At 38.2% G+C, this 21,398-nt stretch overlaps 1 protein-coding gene across 3 annotated transcripts in view; it reads right to left on the minus strand.

Moving 5' to 3' along the window:
* Positions 1 to 21,398, minus strand: part of LOC105565511 (tyramine/octopamine receptor-like) — a 107,761-nt gene that overhangs the window by 44,137 nt on the left and 42,226 nt on the right. Inside the window, exon 3 of one of the 3 annotated variants that reach the window (XM_012018769.1) lies at positions 19,194 to 19,222. The exons of the other annotated variants lie outside the window; for them this stretch is intronic. Coding sequence (XP_011874159.1) covers positions 19,217 to 19,222 — 6 coding nt within the window. The 3' untranslated portion in view covers positions 19,194 to 19,216. Of the gene's footprint in view, positions 1 to 19,193; positions 19,223 to 21,398 lie in introns of those variants that run through there. 3 annotated transcript variants of the gene reach the window in all.

A 21,398-nucleotide genomic window follows, 5' to 3' on the forward strand; every position in this document is an offset into this window, starting at 1 on the left:
TTAACGATTTATGTATTTATGACTGCTTGTGCAATCACGTTCTTTAAATAATTTTCTCGAAAAAGTTCTTTGAGCTATCGTAGCATTACAATTTTATACAATTTCAATTCTACTTTGATAAAGAACGATTATTTAATTAACTAGCCATTTCAAAATATAAAATGTCAATATATGTATGGACGTAACTTATAAACTTATAAATAATTTAGTATTACACATTAATGCATATAATATAAATTTAAGGGAATACAGGACTAAAAGTTGTGACAGGGTATTAGTGTCTAAATATTTCATATTTTAAATTATTGCGAAAAATGTTACCTCAGCCAGAGTTTGAACCCGGATCTCCCATATAATATAGTTAATATAATATAGTTGAACACAATGCGATGTAATAATACATGCAATTTACAAAAGTAAACTGCATAAAAGTCCTTTTTTGTCTCGGCAGCTTTATTCTTAACAGCGCACCGCGGTGAACAAAGCAAATAGCGTGTTCACGCCAGCACTTCTACGCGACCACAATTTGACGTTTTGTCTATAACCGTACGCCTCTTGTCGCTTTTCAGGGACCCACATTCGAATTCCTCTTGCACTTTGTAATCGCATATCTTTGCATATGCATGTAATTGGAGTTTCGGTAAACGTTTGTGTAATCGGAGCCGCCGGTTCCCTTTTACGCGGTGATGGAAGAGCGAAATACGAAGAATATCCGAAAACGCAGGGCGAAACTGTTCCCTCCTTTTTTTCCCTTTTTTACCTCGTTTTAACGACACGGTCTTCATTTGCGCGTATCGATCAGGCCTCACCTCCCGCCGCGGTCTCATTTCGTTGATTTATATTGTGGAATACGGCTACGAAGGTGATCGAATAGTTCCGCACATAAAACCATTCCGCGACAGCATTCTCGCACTCGCGCAATAATACGCTTCGCCGGTATTTATATCCTCTCATCAATCTCCGTCCCGACACAGAAATCCCGTGGCACGGCCAAAATATGGGCGGAACGCGGCCGCTACTTTATTTTCATCCAAGTATTTGCGTATATGTTTCTCAGACATGTTAATCATGTAGGAATGAAAGTTAATGACGCTGATGTCGAGTGCCGTCGTTACTTATGATGGCCCCATGAAAGGTATGTTCTCAAGCCGCCTTGATGAAGTGTGAAATTCACTTCCATATTACCTGCCGTATTCGCCGCGAATACGCGCGTAACTACTCATCCTTAATTTAATACCCCAAGAGGGCATAACATGATTTAATATTATGTTATTCCCGGATTAATGGACCGAGCCGATTTCTCTTAGCCCGAGTACGATTATACGCCGTCTGTTTTTCCGTCAGCTTTACATCACTAATAAAACCACTTTCCTGCGCAAAATAGAGATGAGGACGGTCGGGTGAAAATGAAGATAACTGCGAAGAGAAGCAGGAACGATGAGGAAAATTCGAATAGTACGATTTTATCCCGGACTTATAATTCCGACCCCATTTAGGTCGGTAGAGAGATGCTAAGTACGATTGATTACTGAAGTATGGGTAAGGTTCGATATAGAAAAATCCCCCCGGGAAAAGACTGCTGAGGAACTTTTAACTGATTTCTCAAGGAAGAAGCAGTGAGCAACTTCCGCTCCTTTCACGCTGGAAATATATTTTAATATCTGTCGGAGAGTTATTTAAATTAATTGACATTTTAATGAAACGATTAACAAAATTATTGAACTCCATTAAATGGCATAGCGAGGGAGAGACGGTTAAAGGGAGGAGAGATTAGATGAGATTCCTTTGCTGATATTTTTTAGTTGCACACACAAACGTGCTTATCTCACACGGTTTTCCCACGAAGAATCATTTTATTATTTTGCATTCTAAAACCCGAAAAGCGTGAATAGACTTTTCAACAACTGTTTTTTTTTCACATACTCGATATTTATATTCGGATTCAACATTGTTCATGTCTACATTAATCCGAAAAACTATCAAACTATTCGCATGCCTATGCATGCGATAGTCGTAGTAACACTTGCGTGACCCGGAAATCGCACTGAAATTCAGTCACGTTGTCAGAGATCGCCAGGGTGGTATTAGCCGGTGTTAGATTTCAGTCTCGTCTAATCCGTGACTGATGGCTTACAGGTTTGCGCGTCGAGAACTTTATGGTATCGTAGCTTCGGAATGTTCAATTAACCCCTGCGTATTAAGCAAGAATTACCTAATATACTCTACATCTTACGAAAAATCTGTTATGCCTCGTGGTTAACTCGGACGTCGAATATTCGATTATGGATCCGCGTCCGACACATTCGGACATTCATGAACGAACTTATAGTCGAAATAAATTACATTTAGGACTTTACGTACAATGAAATTTACTCTGTTATTCATAATATAGTGACACTGTTTAGTTATTGTATATGAAGTTGGAAGCAAAATGTAATGACGCTGGATAATGAAAATTGACGTTTGCGCGTGCCATATTGCAAACCGAAATTATAACGCTTTAACAAAGGAAACCCTCATTGAGCGTAATTACTTTCGATGTATCCTTTGAATGACTACACTTGATAATTGTGTTACTTATAACTAATAAACACTTGATAATTGTGTTACTTATAACTAATACGTTTATAACCATGGTATATCGCAAAATTATTTACAGCCTTATCTAAAATAATCGTTTGCAAAAAATTGAAGTGCTGCTAAAGCCTGTATTATAAACAATGCCAAAGCAATGGCCAAAGTTCCATTCCGTAATAGGGTGAAGTTGTAAAAAAGATGAAATATTCAGAACTTTACTTTGACAATTTGTGAACAGTTAAACGTTCGAATTCCGTCGTACTCTCACGAAATTCTCCGGAAGTCCAATCGAAAAGTTCCGTCGCCAAGTAAGAAATCAATTAGAGGAAACATGGCGCCAAGCGATCATACAATGAACGGTCTGGCCGCCGTTAATTCCCGTCAATCCTCTCTTTCCTCTCTCAATCTGGCCTATTATAAAACTTCTTCGTCTGTATCGTCAAAATGAAAATGTCTGTGAACGGTTATCGCGAGTGATTGCTTGACCTTACATCTCGCCTCTCGCTTCTTTTATTTCGCGTGTCCACGTGCGGACTCAATAAAGACTCTATCGGGTTTATATCTCTTCTCGCGAGACAATATTTTGTCAGAAGAAAGAAAACAACAGAATATAGATGGTTTTATTTCAAAATGCGTTTGAACGACTTTAACCACTACTCTTGGAATTATATTTGCCAAAAAGAAGCGGCAATTTCAATTTCGGGAAACTTTCTTGGCACATTTCGTATACTGTTAGATCATCGAGAGCAAAAGAAATGCTTAATGTTATGTAAAGTATTCTAGGTGAGAATCGAAAGGTAATACAATCCAATGTATAAGTTTCACTTTGTACAAATTTTACCAGACTATTTAATCATTACAAGAATAGTGTTTCTGGCACGAAGACTTTTTATTTAACACGGGGAACGTCGGGATGAGCCGCAAACTAGAATAAATGCCATTTCGTGTTTTATTTGTAATTAAGTTGGAAATTCTAATCCCCCAAAGCGCATTGTAATCCACTTAGCGCAGTCGCAGCGAAAACTCGACATGTCCTGAGCAATCCAATCCAAAATTCAGACACCCCGGGAATCGTGTCGACATCACCGAGACCCTCTGATATTTAAATCCCGAGATGTTATTTCGTCAGCGTTCTGCGAGGCATCTACATCGTCGAGCGCTAACGAGATTTCTCAGTTGCTCGAATTTTCAAGTAACGCGGCTAGCTTTTGAGAAGAGTACACGCCGCCTTACCATTCGACGGGGGCATCGTTGAAAGTCCTCCCAGGAGCCTATTTCGGCAACGGCAATGGAATCTCTTTGATCCTGTAGGCGGAACGTCCATCAACAGGTGTACGAGTCGGCGGCGAAGATATAGAAGCCGCTCTCTCTCTGTCTCTCAGTCACTTCCTCTATCTCTTTCTCTTCCACCCTCTCTTCTGTCTTCCTTCTCCATATTGTCTCCTATTGTGAATAGGGAAATTCACGTAGGGACGGTTATGTACTATTTTTAACGCTGGTACGAGAAAACAATGGACGTATCTGGCGAACGGTCCCCTCCGGCCGTGGCCGACCTGCTGGTTACAGCGGTTTCCCTTTGCCCTCCAAAATGCGATGCCTTTGACGATGGTCGCTGGGTGTTACGACCGCGTATCGATTCCCGTGAGACATCGTTTTGGAAGCTGAACAGACGCGCGTTAACTACGGTGCTGCTGCCCGTCAGATGGACCCCTTTAACTCTTGGTACCTCCGGCGATTACTCTCTCGACGAAATTCCATATAATTGCGACGCCTAAAAGCGACCCGCCACTTTCCAGGCTTGAAATATTGCGAGAGTGATTGCCTCGCGCTGTTAGGGGAATGTTCTTTCGGAAGTCAAAAATACAACATTGAATTTACGCAAAGTTTCAAAGCTATTTCTATAACAGTCATCAAACATCAATATTCAGTATTCAATCGCATCAATATTCGATCACCTACTTATATGTATACTTGAGAATACAGATTAATGAGGGTTTTGACTGTTTGACCTTATCGACAAACCGATACTTATTACCCGCGTATTTATAGTACACGGAGAGAATTTTTTCCTAAAATTTACCCTGAAAATCACGTAATCGTGGGACAAGACTGCATTTCGACGAACTTTATGAGAGTTTTTTGAAATTTTACCATACATTGTACTAGTAATTATACTTGGTACACACTTTACTAGTAAAATGTATGGTAAAATTTCAAAAAAACTCGCATAAAATTCTCCGAGACGCCATGTCGTCCCACGATCACGCGATTTTCAGGATAAATTTTAAGAGAAAATTCTCTGCTTGTACTCGTAATATTTTCCTGCATCGATCATTTTGTGAAATTAAACCGTCGAACGCTACTGTGCGAAAGACGATTTTATGCTGTGCAATTAGATGCATGGGAAAAGGTATTTCCCCCGTGCATCTAATTTCGCTAGAACGCCGAAGATTATTTCTTCGAAAATATGAGTAGAAAGAGCCCAGTTAAAAATACACTTAAATTTAAATTCAAATCTACCACCGTGACTTTGTCACAGTCATTTTGTTCGCGACTGTATAATTAATTGTATGGCCAAGGCTATGCAACTTAGTCGTTTATAACTGCCACGTTAGCTGGCGCGGCGGCATTTCGCGGCATTTCGCGAGATGCTCCTAGGCATTTTACAACGTTGAGCTCCCGGGTTCATATTATTATTTTATCTCGCGGGCTTAACTGGTTATCTCCCGCCGAAGTTTGGGGATTCTAACTAGGCGATTGCACGGTATATAGGTCGAACGTTCTCCTGTATCATAACTTATAGTATCATTACGTCTTAATATTGGCTCCGTGGTCGCCCTCTATGCGTTCGGACGGTAGTGCAGTGCTATTACTCTTAATTGCGAGAAAGTGGGTTGTTACTAGATTGTTACAGGTTTGATATTCGTTTTCTCCCCGCGCTTTCGAAACGCAATCCTCACCACGCCCTTGATGACGGACGAGAATGTGACAGTAGTATCGATTTTCGCGGGATGTAAAAACGAACTAATGTACAACACCCGCAAAAACACCGCTGATCCAAAACTTTATACATAAATCAGACATATCCGAGCTGCGGACCGAGGAAACTTCGAGACATGTCACTATCTACATGCTATTCAATCGAAAGCACAGGAAGCAAATCTTTTAGTTGAATGTATAAAAGTATTAGAATTGAGATATGATTATTTATATTAATAATAATCTTTAAGATTGATAAATCGGTATCCACATCTCGCTTAGTGATTTCTACAACCGTGTGAGTTTATTAAATTTTTGATAATATCAAATAAGAAGGACTCTTACCTATCTTACTTTTCTATATGCTCGATGATACCGCAGTGCTTTATACGTGCTATTTTTTAGGCTCTTACAGTCTCCTTTGAAGTTACATTAACAAGAGAGCTTTCTAGCACTGTCCTAATTATTGCAATTGCATAGAAATATATAGCATCACGTTTTCTGCTGCGCTCTAAGCGACTTAATTAAACGTACCACCGACGTTGGCGTAAGTAAAGGAACAATCATAACGCGTAACGAGCGAAATTCACACAATTCTCACGCTTCCCCGCAATCTTCAACTTTCCTCGAAGGACCCTTGTACGGCGCAAACTGCGAGCTGAGCGTTTCGGCGTGGCAAGATTTATGAAACATAAGCGATTTTCTCTAAAACACTCAGAAACGTGAGTGGCGTACGTGCCTTTTGCCCCTAAAGTCGATTCAAGCTACGATTGATCTATCTTTTGATCCCGATGTCACGCACCCGACTCTTTTTCACGTGAATTTCATTCGTTCTCTTTGACAAAGAATCTTCGCACATAATCACATTAAAAAAAGATAGTGATGTGTAATCACTGTAATTGTGTGTAAAAGTAACTTATCATATTCTGATTAGCAACTTTATAATATAATTCGCAACGAAAGTCGGAAACCGTGGATTACATAAATTCCGGAGTTTCTCGCTTCCATTTATAAATGTAACAGCAGTCGCCGGACGGGAATTTAGATCGGGGCGGGGAACACCTCATCGATCCCTAGGGACATTCCTTTCTCACAAAATCTGCGATCTGGCAAGTTCATTTCCTGGGCTTAGCCTGCAGCGTGGATGATTGATCAAGTTCAGATTACAGTTTAATGGTAGGACGCCAAATTGATACATCGCAACTGGAGAATATAATGAGTGGGTATCGATGACGTTTACTTAGACGTCTAAAGAGTATCGATCTGCTATGAGATCCTCCGATCTGCTATTCGCAACTATCGATGCATCTTTTCTTTCGACGAATCCGAACCCAAAGCTCCGCTTATAATCGCGCGCACGTGAAGTACCAAACCTCTTATTTGACTGATTAACCGATTTATTAGCCGATCCTCAAGTTCAATCCGTAATCCGCAATATATTTCCAGCTAACGCGAAATGACAATCGGCGAATCCCGCGATAAACCGATAATATAACACACGAAAATGGATGCTATATATCACTGTCTGCCTATAAAGCGATTTCCGGCTGCTTTTTCGAGAGGCAATCTTGGAACCCTTCCGAATTTCAATACCAAAGGCTTCCTTCCCGTAAGAAGCATCCGTGACCCGGGGCCTAGAATGCGAGAACGTTTCTGATTAGATCAATACCTACGTCAATCCTCATGCTTACTCGACATTTCGTTTGCTCTCGCGCGAGTACTGCCTTCTCATGAAAATCCTGACTTTCGAAGCTATTGCTATGATATCCAGAAGAATAATTCTCCGCGACTGAAGTCTTGCATAATCGAATATAAAATTTAAGCGTATCGTCTATTACAATAAAATCTCGGGCATCTGGATAACCAAAATATATTTATGTAAACACAAAAGATTGCGTTTTCTTCTTCACAATCGCAAATAACGTGCGTATAATAACTCGCGTGCATACAACTTGTTGATATTTTGGATATTATTTGGACATGGATATATTGCTCGATCAATAATACAGCTGAATAAATGTTATCTTTTAAAATTAACGAATTCAAATTAGCGATGGATTTTCATTTATTTGTTATTTATTACGCATAATTTTACGATAAACACGGTTGAACGGAGGCAATAATTTTATCTAATAGAGTATTCACGCGGTCGTTGGCTTAAGCTGTCGCCTCTAACGCACGTTCTTTGTCCCTTAAGGGTCAGGAGTTTCCCTGAACATTTTCTCCCGGTTCTACTTAGGTATCCATTCATCACTCCTGGCAAATTTAGGATGAGAAACAGAAGGGATAGATATAACCTTCATCTCCAAACGCGTGAACGTATCTTTAAAGATAATGGGACTTCATTTATTACTTTGTAGAATCATTCTACTATATGACTTTTTAGCAAAGAACTCATAAACAGTAAAAGAAATTAATTATATTTAATTTCTAAATGATGGCGCATATTTTATTGCAAAAATCAATTATGTGGATACAAAGGTGCATACACAATTATATATAATTATATATTATTGTGAATTCCAATAAGGAAATAGCAGAAGGAAGGATAAAAGAAAGAATGGAAGTTTACATGTAGACAATTTGTTCTGTAACCACAAAATCTCGCCAAATTAAATTAATTTTATTTCTCGCGAATATACATAATAAAGAGCTTTGTTTTAAATTGTAACTCATAATGGTACAACTATTTAACGACATGTATGCGTTGTAGAAAATGCGATAAATGTGGACGAAACATTTATATCGAATAAATGGAAACAGCTGAAACAAATTGGCTGTTGCGAAACATTTCGTTAAATCCCTCATCCAAAGCGCAACACGATTTTTCCATCCGATAAAGCCGCAATAATCGAAATTCTGCTGCGCAAAGTTACATCGATTGTCGAACATTCGCCGAGAGGCTCGCAGCAGCCCTGCGGCGATTTATCATTTACCAACCGCGTAAATAGTGCCTGATGAAAAACTATGCCTGAGGTGGACGTTTCACACACACACATGGACGCGTCGTGTATTCCGCAGTCAGACGTTTTGCACAGTCATTTTGCACTTTCTGGAACTGTGTAGGAGTTTCGTTTAATGAAAATTATTCGTTTCGCAACAATGTACTTCTAAAGTTTAGGATTTTAACTGTGCAGAAAGTATAAAGCTTGAATTATGATATTGCGAATGATGCATTAAATAATAATTTGCAAGAGCGCTTATTATGAAATAGTACTGCCAGTTGAGCAAACGTTTTTTTATGTTTTAATTATCATAATGAAAATACATTACACAAACGTCGAAAGTTTACAAACGTCGAAAACGCTCGCGCATTCCTTCCTACATTATAAAAAATTATATATTAATATATTTTTGTACAAATATAAACGGGGTAATATGCGGCACAGATTGCCGGTGCGGCAGTAGTTAAAATGCAGTAGTATAAAATTGATTTCATCATACATGCGACTTTTACTTTCTGCGTGCATTATGGATTCAATAATAAACTCAATTACAACGTCTTAGAAATCAGGAAGAGTATAAACCGAACCAATTTTAATGAATATTTTTATTTGTTGTTCATTTGTTACTAAACAGTTTTCAAAGAAAAATAATTTGTTGCTTTGTAAGTTCTGCTAAAAGAAGATTAAGTTAGCGAAACAATATTGTATATGAAGCAATAGAATTGTAATAACAATGATGCAAGAACTAGTTGCTAATTTGTCGCTCTCAAAAATATTAAGTAGAATTGGCTTTGCTTATTTTATTGTTCTGTAAGTTTCTTTAAAATATGGTGTTCCGCTAATTCATGAGACGCTTAATCACGCCCTCCCAAAACGATTGTTCCGAACAACACCGTCTTTGCAGAACGCGGCAGAATCTAATGTATTGCAGATACGCAATCTGTGCCTTATGCTGCGCCGTAACAATAGTCGTATTTCAAGATCGATATCGGGATTTCCTTTCAGCTAACCGTAACGTGGAATTTACGACGCACTAAAATTACTCCGGGCCATCCGTCCTTTCGCACGTCCGTGCACGAGTGATTAGGATTTGACGTGGTGGACATCATTAGGGCACTGTCAATTATAAAGGGTCCCGACACTTGGCAGAGCAGAAAGAAGATAGAGAGAGAGAGAGAGAGAGAAGGAAACGATAGCAAATCGAAAAACGAAAGTCCGGTCCGTTCGCGGTCGAAAGGTCGGAGAGACAATCAGAAAGGGAGGAAAAGCAGACACGGGAAAAGCAAACAGCAGTTTGGAAGTAGGGCGCACATTTTTACGAGAATATTGTCTCAACTTAAACGAAAATTCTCAAGAAAGTAGCAAACAGCCGACATTTTTGGTCGGTCGCACGTAGCGAGCGCATAAAACGAGATGGTACTTTAGTTAACAGTACGCGATTTGTTCGGGATTCGACTATATTTTTACCGACGGAATATGAAAGAAGAAGTCGCAATCGCGTGAACTTTTCGATATATGGCCAAAATTATGCTCTGCTATACGTGTCAAATCCCCCCCCCCTCTCTCTCTCTCTCTCTCTCTTTCTCGCACACACACACACACACACACACATGCACGCGCGCGCGCACGCACACAAATTTTGCTCTACCGTCACATTGCCCACAGATTTGTTATTTCGAACAAATTGCGACATATGTATCGTTATACAATGGCAAACGGATAACTGAACAGTCTATGAACGAGCTTGCTACGGCTCGAAAATCGAAACGCACATATCTGCAAGCTCATAAATCTAGGAAGGACGTTTAATCGAGAAACGACTGATCCCTTTTATCGCGTCCTAAGTATTGTTTCCCCTCGGCGCCGCCGAGATTGAAGAGCGTGTTCCCATAAAAGGATCGCGACATTTAAAATAACGGAATATGCGTGTATTTTACAGCTATAAATACAAAATAGAAAGCACATTTACGCGAAGAAACATCTTATATCCGTTGAAGAATAACGTTCTTGCCGAAGAAATTGCAACTGAAAAGGCGCGGCTATTAAGGCCATTCCAATTGTCTCGCTTTTATGCCGTGAAAATTTATTCGATTCTCCTCGCAAAAAAAAATTAAGTTTTCACTCTGAAAAGCTGAAAATGTTTAAGTTCCGAAAATTCACGAATAACTTGCAACTTTCGCTTGTTTTTCATTTAACTGCACGGCGGACGTCTTCTCGCGAGAGCCAGAATCGGTCGCGAATTTCGTCAGCGATATCGAAATGCACAAAGCGCAGGCACGCGCATTTCGGTTCCCGATGGACATTGGCCACTTCGTTAACAAGTTACCCCATCGGCAGCCTCTCGCGCAGACCCCAATCGCGGTCCGACGCAGATTATGCTCGGCCGCAATCTAACGAATCGACCTGTAACGTTTCTGCGGAAACGTCGATATTTACAACGGCGATTGTAATTCGGGTACGCACGGGAGAGGCGTTACGAATATATCACGGTGGCGCGAAAGTGTCTCGCGCGGCCGATCGCTTCGATCGCGTCTAGCAACCCCGTCGTATGCGCCGTGCACGTGCAAAAGTCGAGATAACGGGTATCGGCAGCCCGTAGCGTTACGCGCCCGTTTTCCGAGTGTCTCGAATCGCGCCGGGATATTTTGGCCATCCTCCAGACTACGGTAATGACGAGTCGACCGCGCGCATCGCCGAACTGGGTCAGAGTACGCGAACCGAAATATATCGTCGACGTAACTAATTTCACGTTCCGCCTCTGTGCCAGCCACCCGCTCGCCGCACTTATCGCTCGTTTTCCGATACATCGGATCGCACATCCGTAACGCTTACGAATCAATTTGCACACGGGGTGAATTAATAAACACCAGATATTCCCGCGTGGATAAGCAGCAAAAATGCGTTCTAAATGAACAGTCACATGCACGCAGTGATAACTCATCGAAATGTAGATTGAAATAGAAGAGTAATAAAAAAAAAAGGATAGGGATCGATGAAGCATTGATTTTAATTAATTAAAATGTCGTGCCATACACGAGTCCATATTCCTTGAATTTCTTGAGTGTGCGAAACATTAATTTATCAATATTAAGTCGTTGTTGAAAATAGAAATCGATAAGTCGTTAATTTTAATTAATTAAAATGTCGAACTATATACACGAGTTCTTAAATTTCTTGAGTTCGCGAAACATTAATTTAGAAACATTAAGCCGTGGTTACGTCCTGACAAAATTAAAAAGCAAGAGCATGTTTCAATATTTAAAGGAGTATAATCGATCGACGTAACGCATAATGTTCGATTTCAAGTAACATTAGCTTTGATATTTCGCATATTTAAATATCCTGCATTTGAATGAAAAATCTACCATCGGAAAAATTGGGACATTAAGTGAACATGGGGAAAAAAAAGAAAGAAAGAATATTTATTTGCAGTAGCCGAATGCCGTATGCAATTTTTTATCTTGCGACCAGTTTAGCGGTTTGGGTGGAATTTAGGGTAACCACACATATTGGCGCATGTTCTCGCTAATAGTAAGCGTATAAAGCATGTACAGTGCATAGGTATCTGTACATACCAATGCCTACATAGCTGTATCTAATAACAGGATCCAGGAAAAATTTCAGGTATCCCGGGGAAACATTCATACCACACGTCCATGCGAGTTCCCTTGCCAGGGCGTTTTAACGGCACCGATCCTCTGGTCTTGAGTTATACTAAATTCAACCACATCCTAGACCAGATACTTAGGCGCTCGTGCAAAATTCATTCTCATTTCCTTCACGCTGATTAATGCAACCGTGCTTAGTCAGCCTTAGAATGCGCTCATAAAATCGCCGGATAATTTATTGTAATGTTGTATCGGTTATTAAGAAGCTTTTGTGTATATGTACGGTCGTGGTCAGAAAGGCTGTCCGACGTTTTAAGATAAGTTTTCGGAATATTCGTATGTATCAATGCATAGACATTAGCGCATACCATTCCGTTTTCTCTAACAATGCGTCACTGCACATATCAGTGAGCAAAAGCTATAATCTCTCGCATGATAGATTTTATTTCCGAAATTTATCGTAAAACGTCGGACAGCTTTTCAGACCACGACTGTACATGTGACAAATGGAATACGATAAAGTCGAATTATGGGAACAAGTTAAATAGTATAAAAGCAGATAATGTGAGACATAAAAGTTCGCTCCTCTTATCGTCTACGTGATAATGTAAAAGTTAGAAGAAAAATGTCAGCGATACGTCGCAAGCGATTTAAGAATAATCAATTCTCTCTTATAATTTAATACCTTTGATAGTCAATTTAACAGAAGAGCATCCACGAGCGTTCAATATTGCAGTAAGAGTAAGGTTGCCCTACACGGAAATATAGCGGTGACCTATTTGCTCGACTACACTTTCTCGCAGTATCGTTTTCCCGCTGATCGAAGTTTCTATATAAGAACGATCTCGGACTGAAAAATTCGATTCTGTAACGAACTGACTTTCTGCCACTTAGGAAACATATAAGGATGAAGTTGCTCGCTGAAACGTACTCGGCAAAGCAGGCCACCTTTCCCGGGACGTTTCTTTCATTTTTTGGCGTTTCTGTCGTCTGTCGCGCACGGGTGTTAGAAGAAACCTCGGTATTTTCTGCGATTTTCCCATTTCAGCCCGTGCCATCGACCAGCCCACCACGTGATTTTCGAGTCCTTTGATCCTGCCTCGGCTTGACGTGGCTTCCGGGTTGCCTCTGCGTCGCACCTTGCTCTTTTCGCGAATTCTCTCTGGTCAGAACGTCATCGCGCGTCGCGCTTTCCGAGTTTCAGCGTTTTACCGAGCAGCGATCTAATCTCCTTTTCTCTCTCTCTCTCTCTCTCCCTCTCTCTCTCTCTCTCTCTCTCTCCCCCTCCATCTTCCTCTTCGCAAATATACAACGTAAATACTCCCTCGTAATTGCAATGTTATCAGATTTCAAATACAAATATCTGTAGAACTGCAGCAATTTTCTTCTCTATTGTTTTTTCGTGCAATTCAAGATCGGTTTTTCTTAGAATAGGTTTGATTAGGAGACTCTAATTTTTTCAATCGTTGTTAGACTTTTATAATTTTTTAGCTAAATTACATCTTAAATTAAAATTTCGTTAAGTATAGTCTATCTCAAATTAATTTAAAGACATTATTTTGGTATTATTAAAACTAATTAGTTATTTACGTAAACTGTTTATAATTTGTCGATATAATATTTTACATTTATTTTCCGTATTGATCGTAAATGATGAAACGAAAATGGCGACTTATCAATTCAGTTATGATAATATTATAAATTCGTGCAAAAATACAAAAGTTACTTTGTACCATGTTCACACTCACTAAAAATGATGGTAGCAAATTTACAAATAAATTACCAACATCAAAGTGGAACATTATTTCAAAGAAGCAATAGGCTTTTCATTCCGCGTATCAGATGCGTGCAGCTCACAAAAGTTTAATTTACTGTGATTGTTTAATTGCATTTCGTTTTATTTTTATACAATTTATGTCCAATATGAAAGTAAATAAATTTGTCAATAATTATCACTGATCGCGCATTTATATTGTAATAATTACATAAATTACAATTATAATAATCACGTGATTTGACAGATCTAAAATTTTCATTACTACAAACACGAGATCTCAATATAATCGGATCACGAAATAACATTTATTTGTATATGAAAAAATATCTTTACTTTGTGCAACATTTACTACATTTACGTAAATATTTTTATAATATTTTAATAAGTATTAATTTAAAAGTAAAATTACACAGGACATTTAATAAAAGGAATACGTACATGGTCTTATTGATTTTTCTATCAGTTCTTTTCTCGATAACTCTTAAATCCAAAATAATTAAGCAACTTATAAATTATGTTAAGCTCTTATTTAAACTTAAAAATATAGTGTAGTTAAATAATATAACATTTAATTTATGAAAACTTATAAATATATTCAATATTTCAATGTATCTTACTATATATATAGTTTAATTTTTATCATTTTCGAGTAAATTTTAACAGAAATTTTATTTGAAAAGCATTTCATACAATATTACATTATTCCCTCAATTTCGCTGTTACATTTCATATTTTGTATTTAAAACTTAACAAAGTGATATTCGTCTTGATCATCTCGATAGTAATAAAGGTAAATGCCGATATTGATCTGAAACATTTTATGGATCGTAACTGTATGTGATTAAAAAGAGTTTTTATTATCCTGTGATTTTTTTCCGATTCGGATTTAATCGATCTTTCGAAACAACCGCCATAAACTGAACCGATAAAATGGCTAATAAAATCCACGCATTAAGTTCGCACGTCCGTCTTTCATTTCGCAGAAATTCCACGCTTCTCGGGCGTAAAAATTCGCATGGTTTCATTGGCCGGCACAAAGCTATATGCCCGAATTTACAATGTTAGAAGTGCTTACGAACTAAAATTATTTTCTTTGAACGCTTCTCCTGCTGCGAGATAACGTGCTTTAATCCCGCTGGCTCACATCACAAAGCTCAACATCGGCAATTGCACTTCCGCCAGGCGTTTAACAATCGCAATTCTGACTATTCGGTAACGCTGCAAACAGAGAACTTTCATTTCGATTGACTTGATAAATTCGTACATGCGTGTACGCACATTTATTGCCGTTAAAAGTACATCGAGTAAAGATAAGAAGTATCGCGAAATATAATAGCGTTATTTAATTATCACTATATTTCTGTCTATTGCATAAATAACTCGTTTGTATGTGTGTCTAAAAGGAATATCTACATAAAAAAGTATGCTCTACAAAGTTGTGAGGTACGAGTAAAACACATGTCGAGATTATTTCTTCGTTTTACGTGACTAGAACAAAACGTTATGTACCGCGATTTTTATTTATTACCGCAAGAGAAGCAAGGTATTTGTAACCAGAGATAGTGACGGAAGACAAACTCTTTATTCTTGTTTTCATTCGCCGACCTAATTCCCGGGGCTTTCTCAAAAGCTCCGCTCTCTGGTCTATCGTCGCGGTGGAAGCGGGGAACGCGCCGGGCGTACCTCCGGTGTATCGTAATAGTAAGGCGCGGAAAGAGATAAGTTGGATGAAAGCCGCCATCGGCTAATTAGGTATCCGTTATTACTTAATATTCGCCGCGGAAAATGGAGAGACGGAGAGGACTGGGATAAGGAGATTTAATAACCTCTCGCGGAGCAGCTGAAGAGCGTTCTAAGTATTGAGGCGCGTATTCCTGCGACAGGCGTGTGTCTATCGCGCGCAACGCGGACGCAATGAAAGATATTACATTTGGACGGTAAAGACTAACAATAAGACGCGCAAGTATTCCGCAGCGACATACGTCTCGAGCTTTTGATATAAACTTAATCCCGTTAGTCGTTTGTCTCGCGTACAAAAACACGCGACGCTGAAAATTTCATATAACATTTAAATCCGCATAAGTTTTCACATGTGCCGCGGAATTTCAAAGCTTCCCTCGAAAACTCTCTACAAACAGCAGCAGTCAGAGAAAATTCCTTGCTTGCTCTTTGTTTCAAAGTTCGGTTTTAGATTATGACCATGGAAAATGCGTTTCTTAATAAGGCGCTGCTCTTGTGGTTTTACAATTATATTTATGCATTAGCAGAGGAATTTCACTTTGTGGTTTTTGGCAGGAAAATTCCACGCCATCCTTTACGTAAATAAACCTACTCATTTTTATTTTAGGACATGTTTTCTATAGATACTTTACATTGTATAAAATCCATTTCTATCAGATCAAATCTTTAAATTCAAAATGTTAAAACATTACATATGTACACACGATTTCTCGCCGATGCGAGTTCTATTCATCTGTGACGAAATCTAAAAACATTAACGCTTCTTGCGAGCCACGAAGTCTGGCAAGAGCAAGTTTGGGCGAAGGGCTCATTGTTAATTTGTCAAAGTGAAACTCTCTTTCTCTCTTTCTCTGTCTAACTTGCATGGGTGAAGTCTGGCCGGATGAAGGGACCAACTACCGCTCATCTTACAGAAACTCTGCGAAGAGCTTTATACGCGGTAACTGACGCTGCGGATGAAACGTGAGATTGGGCTTAATATGTATCTCACGAAGTTACTCTGTTGCTCAGATGGCTGTCGCAGTAATGTAATAATACAAAGCAATGTATATATAAAACTCGAGGTGCGGAATATATACGAAACGCGGGAGAACTTTTCGAGCTGTAACTCGAAAATCAAGGTATATTATGTATATACGTGTGTATACGATTGAGCTTGAAACTTGCGAAAACCGTTTGGCATGATGTGCACGGCACGCAACAACAATAGAATTATTCATAGCTGCTGCCTAAAAGCATCTTTAAACACAATTTCATCTAAAAACTATAAAATTTGAAATTAATAAAATTCGTAGGGCTCAAATGTGATTAACACAATTTTGAAGGAACAAAGGACTAAAAGCCATGACAGAGTGTTAGTGTCTAAATATATCATATTGTAAATTTATTTCGAAAACATTACCTCAGTAAAGATTAGAACCTGGACCTATAAAATTAAAACCAACACAATTGTAGACATTATTTTTATATTGAAAAAAATGGTCCCGGCGTGTAAAATTTCATCTTATAATTGTGGTTCTATTTACTAGAATACATAAATCATACGAAGAAGCATTGCAGGTGGTAAAATTTTGCAAATGTAATCGATACCGAGTATATCTTATTCTCTTCTTTCTCGCGAGAAAATGACACAAAATATTTAGCATGATATGCACAGCACACAACAACAATAGAATTATTCATAGCTGCTGCTAAGAGCATCTTTTGACACAATTTAATCCAAGAAAAGCTATAAAATTAAAACCATCACAATTGTAGATATTATTTTTGTATTAAAAAAATGGTTCCGGCGTGTAAAATTTCATCTTATATGCACAATTGTGGTTCTATTTACTAGAATACATAAATCATACGAGGAAGCATCGCAGGTGGTAAAATTTTGCAAATGTAATCGATAACGATAGTATATCTTATTCTCTTCTTTCTCGCGAGAAAATGTTAATGACACAAAATGAAGTAGAGCATACAATGGAAGATGACTGTCCCCTTTTCCATTATATATGCTTCGACGGTTAAAGTTTATTACAACGTAGCTCGATAACGATGTTTCCGCATTGAAAGTATCGTAGAATCGAAGGGATCGCGCGATAAAGGTAATATATCAAGCCGTTACATTCGCGTCGATATAACACTTTCGAGACGTGAAAATGCTTCATTTCCATACTGGCTGTCATGAGGAGTGAAGAAGCCGATCGAACGCTGCTCCCGGAGCGTAGCGAAAAAATACATACTCCCACGGGGAAGAATAGAACGTCTATCTTATGAATAACGTCTATATTCATTTTGTTTAAAACAATACTTTTCCTCGCTCGACACCGCGTCGCGGGAACACTGGCCTGCATACAGGAAGCGAGGCTGCTTTCACGGAGATGCAAATCTGCGATTGCGTCGTACTGGGTAGACGACGTAACAATCGACTTTTTCTCGAGGCTGTTGCGACCGTTTAGCCACGTCCATGTTTTACGTGTGTTCCACGTTCGCGTTTACATCCATCTTCCGCGGATTGGTTATTCGTCAAAGATGATGTGGGCGCTCGTTTACGGCTGCGGCCCAGCTCGCAGCTTATCGGCGTAACTTTGCTTTAGAGCGCGATGTCCAAAGGTTAATACCGACCTTTCCATCTTCATGAACCAAAGGTACGTCGGCCTTCAAATAAAAAATCGTCATTACGAGAATGCATTTGAATACTCGCGCACGGTACGTCTAAAATTATGTTCCCGGAAAATCACCTAGTCTGCTGAATATCGATCGTTGAATGTTGCGCGATATGAATGTGACATTGAGGGATTTCCGGCATATGTTTGCAAATTAAAACAATTTTATGCAAGAAAGATCGATTGCGTTAAGGCGCTACGTATATAAAAATAATCCTCTCCTCGATAAATATTGCTAAATTATATTGAGTTAAATTAAAAAAATATATATTATAGTAAATTTATCATTTTTCACAAGAACGCATAAATGTATCACTGGATTTGTGACTACTGAGCAGTAACTTCAATGCTGTAGTCAACATTTAAATTACAAAGAGATTCAATATCCATAATCCTGTGCAAGCTAATACTTTTAATGTAATCTATATCTTTCTAAAAATGTTCTTTAAAAAGTGCCCGAAGATACGTATTCCGTTTGTATCAGGCACCGAGCGAAAATTATGCAATGAATTTTACATTTGCTAATTACAATCTCAGGCAGGTGCAAGCTCTCTTATTATTCATCTTGATGCGCAAATTTAACGCGCAAGATGCGAAGGCTACAAGGTAATGGCAAATGTGGTGCATCGTATGGCAGAAATTCATTCATATCGACATTGTGCAGAATCAAGGCGAGTTTACTACGTACTCGGGAGCTTGACTGGTCCCGACCATGGTCGCAGTCGCATCTGCGAGTTATTGCACATGTCGTCGGCGCGAGTTTAAACCGCAAACAATAACACAATATAATTTTATGACGCTTGCGTGAAAAGAGTTGCGCGGCGGAATTGCTGAAATGGTTTCTTTAACAAAGAGAAAAGAAGTTTTACGAGCTTTGTGGCATTCCAACTTGACCCGACTTTCTGCGATGCATGTGTTAATCGTCCGTAATTTCCGTCATGCCTAAGGAAGAAAAATATTTATTCCGTAAATAAAAGAAAAATAAACGAGGATCTTTTTAATCATGAACGAATCAGGAAATTCCAGGTTCATAAAACATTTTTTTCTTGATGAAATAATGAAATAATATTGTATAATTTCTTATGAACATGAAATCAATGTTAATCGTTGATATTACATTATATTTACAAACCTCAAAGTAAGATAAAACGTTACTTTACACATCTACGAATTACTTTTTACTACAAAAATTAATTATAATGCGAGCTTTCAAAGATCATGATCCTTTCTTAATTAAAAAAAACCGATTAATAAGATACAAGACGAATAACTGATTTTATAAATGTTTTGTGTATCGGAGAAATTTAATATTTCTTATTTCTACATTATATTTTCTAAGCAAACAAATTATAATGCGAGATTAATTTATTAATATAATGATAATGAAAAACACATAGCGTTGAAAAAACAATGGATATAAAAATGAAAGTGACTTTGAGTTATTCTGTGCTTTTCCATTTTATCTTCTGTTTATATTTATATTCATTTTGATACGGTCTCTTTATACGCCGTTAAACTATTCTTGTTACACCTCCGCATTTCTCAAAGCAGTCCTCGTAAACATACCGCTAAGACACGAGCATCTTGTGATTCTTTATGTAGACCGTAAACCAAGAGAAGAAATGTACACAGAAAACATTCTAAAAATGGGCAAGTTTTTAGAGAAATATAAAATGCGAGTTCGCAAAGCGTCGCAAGTTCTATCGCACGGCTATAAATTATATTTTCCGATATCAATTCCAAAGCGATATTTTGTGTACCAGATAAAGCCTGCAACTCTCGCGGCTGGAATGCAGCTTCTGATTTATATCGCATAAAGCGCAGAATTGAAATCTCTATGTCTAATATAAATCAGTCTCAAAAATGGGATTGGTCTGACGAACCAAGGGAGCTTTTCCATCAATGTCGGCACGTATAAAGACTCGTTTCGTCGATATGTACGAATCCAGAATAGGAAACGTAAATGGTAGATTATCCGCGCCGGAAGAACTCTTGGCACACACTTACACTGGCCGGCTGGAGCGTCATTCCCAATCGTATCATTTAATTTAACGATTATGACGGTTACACAATGGAATAGTGATGTGGCCCGGTCGAATCCGTCGAATGCGAAACGGTAGCAAACGATTGCGACCTAGTTCATTTTGCGAACCATTCATTGAGAAAGCGTAATGAATCTCATCTGTCTCACGTTGATTTATACGCGTCGTACGAAACGTATTTTAGAAAATTATGGAAAATTCATTAGTTGCGCAAGTTATATTTGGTGTAGATTTCACAATAGTTGTTCGATTGTTCTATATGTATGTTCCCAAAAATGAAAACTTTGCTTAGGAAACTTTTTATATAATTTTTTAATTAACCTTACATTTTTCACGTGGTTTTTTAAATGTAATTACTCACATTTTAATTTTCATTGTTCTCTTTGATGATTTGTAACCAAGTGCAAGTTGATAATATTCTGGATAAAAATCAGCGTGAAAGTTCTTCTTTAATAAATTGTGAAACAATTTGTGCAGCATTTTATTGATGAAAAAGTTTTACTCTGTAAATTTAATAGATTTGTGAGGGATATATTTAACACCCCACACGAGTAACATAGAGTTAAGCGTACTCTTTTATATTCCTGTCATAGCTTTTTGATCTTCGATATTTTAATATAAATTTACTTTAAGTTGATTAGGGGATCTTGTTTGCAATTACTATTTTTAATGATTTTCTATTTAGTTTTTAATTCAGAAGCTAATGCTCTTAAAAAGTCGATTTCAGAGAAAATAAGATAAATACCAATTTAGATATTACTAAAGACATCGAGGGATTTTTCTGCGTCGTGCTATCATTTCCTACCTCGTTTCTTTATTTTTCTTTCGTGTCCTAAAGCCGTGGATAAACATCAATCGCAATGAATGAGCTTATCGGCCGGAATACGATGTCTGAATGCAGTGTCCATTGTGCGGCGTGAATGCAGCTATTGAAAATTATAGATTAAGGACTGAAATCCCATTCTATCGGGAGTAACGAGGATCTCAATAATATCGTTTTCACCATGAATCGTATCGATTTGTCGTCCGATTGCGTCCGGCTACGATAAATTTCGCGATTATACTCTTCGTTGCCG

This window comes from Vollenhovia emeryi, unplaced genomic scaffold, assembly GCF_000949405.1.
Source record: "Vollenhovia emeryi isolate VEMERY1.0 unplaced genomic scaffold, V.emery_V1.0 DF939151.1, whole genome shotgun sequence".
Taxonomy (NCBI): Eukaryota; Metazoa; Arthropoda; class Insecta; order Hymenoptera; family Formicidae; genus Vollenhovia; species Vollenhovia emeryi.